The sequence below is a fragment of the Montipora foliosa genome, chromosome 1, assembly GCF_036669935.1.
Source record: "Montipora foliosa isolate CH-2021 chromosome 1, ASM3666993v2, whole genome shotgun sequence".
NCBI classification, from domain to species: domain Eukaryota; kingdom Metazoa; phylum Cnidaria; class Anthozoa; order Scleractinia; family Acroporidae; genus Montipora; species Montipora foliosa.
The window spans coordinates 17267405-17269904 of record NC_090869.1 but is presented as its reverse complement, the minus strand read 5'-3'; the positions used below and the strand labels follow the sequence as shown (position 1 = coordinate 17269904).

General features: G+C 40.4%; 1 protein-coding gene across 1 annotated transcript; it reads left to right on the top strand.

The window, feature by feature from the left end:
* The first annotated feature begins 605 nt into the window (after positions 1-605).
* LOC138010459 (uncharacterized) lies at positions 606-1598 on the top strand. The gene has a single exon (XM_068857430.1). The coding sequence runs from the start codon at positions 606-608 to the stop codon at positions 1596-1598; it is 993 nt and encodes a 330-aa protein (XP_068713531.1).
* Positions 1599-2500: the final 902 nt, after the last annotated feature.

Here is a 2500-nt window from a genome sequence, read left to right as displayed (position 1 = left end):
CACGAAATCATGAAAACATTTATAATTGCTTATTTATTTGTGCGAAAGAAAATCATGAACCGCGTACCTGCAACAAAGCTATTATCAGAGGCGTTCAAAATCTCGAGCTTGATTTGCTCAAGATGGATGTTTGAATGATTTTCTGAACAAGGACTTCTTTTAGTCATCGAATGGATTTCTTCAAATGTGCCTGCATCATGTTGCTTCGCTTCCCTTCTTGTGGAAATTCGTAGACTGGGATCCCTTCCCAAAAATACCGGAATACATTTTGGCCACACTTCATTCGGTAGAAACGTGACATTTTATAGATAAAAATTCAACTTGTAAATAAGTTTGATTTACATGTAACGGGTTTTCAGGGTGACGACGAGCTTGTCTCCTTCGACGTCGTCTCTTTGTTTACGTCAATTCCGGTAGATGTAGCTGTTAATGTTGCTCACAACCGCCTGGTTAATGACGAAAATCTACCAGAAAGGACGGCCCTATCGGTTACTGACGTTATTAAATTACTTGATTTCTGCTTGTCAACCACCAACTTTCAATACGGCCACGAACATTATCAGCAGATCCATGGGACAGCTATGGGTTCACCCGTTTCCGCCGTAATGGCAAATATGGTCATGGAAGACCTTGAAGAAAGAGCACTAACTACTCTCACCAATCAACCTCTGTTTTGGAAAAGATTCGTGGACGACGTGAGTACAACCACGAAATTTGATAGTACTCAGACTTTTCTCGAACATCTGAATTCAATTGAACCCTGCATTAAGTTCACGGTTGAACGCGAAAAGGAGGGAAAAATTGCCTTCCTTGACACTATGGTTCACCACCAGGAAGACGGAAGATTAACTACCACTGTTTACCGGAAACCTACTCACACTGATCGCTATCTGTCTTTTTCATCGCACCATCCTAGTATGCACAAGCGAGCTGTGGTTAAATCTTTGATGGATCGGGCCGAAAGAATCCCCACAACAAAATCTGATCGAAGTAAGGAAAAGCAACGAGTAATATCGACATTACAGTCCAATGGATACCCCAAGCGCTTTATTTTGGATGCCAGCAAGCCTAAACCACCGCCGAAGGGCACAATCAACGCTGCAGAATCCGGGCGGGGCTATAGCACAATTCCATACGTCAGCGGGACCTCTGAGCCAATAAAGAGAGTTTTGGAAAACCACGGCATCAAAGTGGCATTCAAACCCTATCAAACAATGAGCCAGATGTTTCCCAAACCGAAAGACCAAATAGACAAAGAAGAAACTCGTGGCCCTGTTTACGACATTCCTTGCGCTGATTGTAGCAAGAGCTACGTCGGCGAAACTCAAAGAAAATTCTCAACAAGAAAAGGCGAGCACCAGAAGGCTGTCGCACGGAGACAATGCAAAAAATCAGCACTTGCAGACCACGTGACAAATACCAATCACGATATCGCATGGGATGAGGCCACAATTCTCAGGACTAATAGTAATTGGCACCAAAGGAAGATTTTGGAAGCTTGGGAGATTAATTGCGCGAGAGACCCTCTCAACCGAGATGACGGGGCGTTACTCCCCAAGGAGTATTTGCACTTGACCCTTGCAAACAAGAAAAAATGACACTTATCTCGAATTTTTAATCAGCGTCTTGCTTATATTTGTGCTTTTGTGTGGTTTTTTCTTTCACTTCCCCTGAAGAAGGTCCGTGTTTGTGACCGAAACGTTGGGAACATTTTTTATTGTAATATATCATCTTTTAAACCACCAGTGTAACCTAGTTTGTATTTTTTCAAATATTTTTTAAATGTAACGGGTAATATGGCACGTACTTTAAACATCATAAAAACACGGAGAAAAAAGAATGTAAATGTTCTAGACAAACGAAATTACAGATTGAAACTGTTTTCCAAGTACAATATACACACTTCCCTTACTACCATTAGCTTTATTCATTCCTTCATAGTCCCAACTGAAGTTAAGAAATATACTTTCGTTTCTTTCTTTCTTTTCACAAATATCCTCGCCGCACTTAACTTGCTATTAGTTTATAATACATATGAAAAAAGCTTGACAAAGCCGCTTACCTGCTTACCTTAATTGACCTTAATTATGCAGAAGCAGCGCGCATATCACGTATCACGAATCACTAATCCACATTTTGGTCCATCTGGGGCTCGCACTTGATTGGCCATTGGTGAGGTTTTTCATAATTGACCAATCAGACTGCTTGTTTTCTTTTAACCTCTGCTCTGCACTTTGTTACCTGAAAACTGCACTTCTCTCAGCTAATCAGAATGAATGATTTTCATTGTTTGTTATTAATTAATTAAGTTAAAAAGTTCGAAAGTTTCACTTTTCTACATGCAGATTCAAACAGTGAAATGATAGTCCACACATCTCAGCTGAAACGTAAAAGGTTTTCAAACCAGGTGTTTCTGAAACGAATCAATTCCACCGATGATTATCTACTAACAATATTCAAGCCACTTTCTACGCTTAACTTCACCGGAGCAACATTTTAA

Excerpts from the sequence above, each read along its gene's own strand:
- LOC138010459 (XM_068857430.1), top strand. The coding sequence starts at position 606 with ATGGCAAATATGGTCATGGAAGACCTTGAAGAAAGAGCACTAACTACT.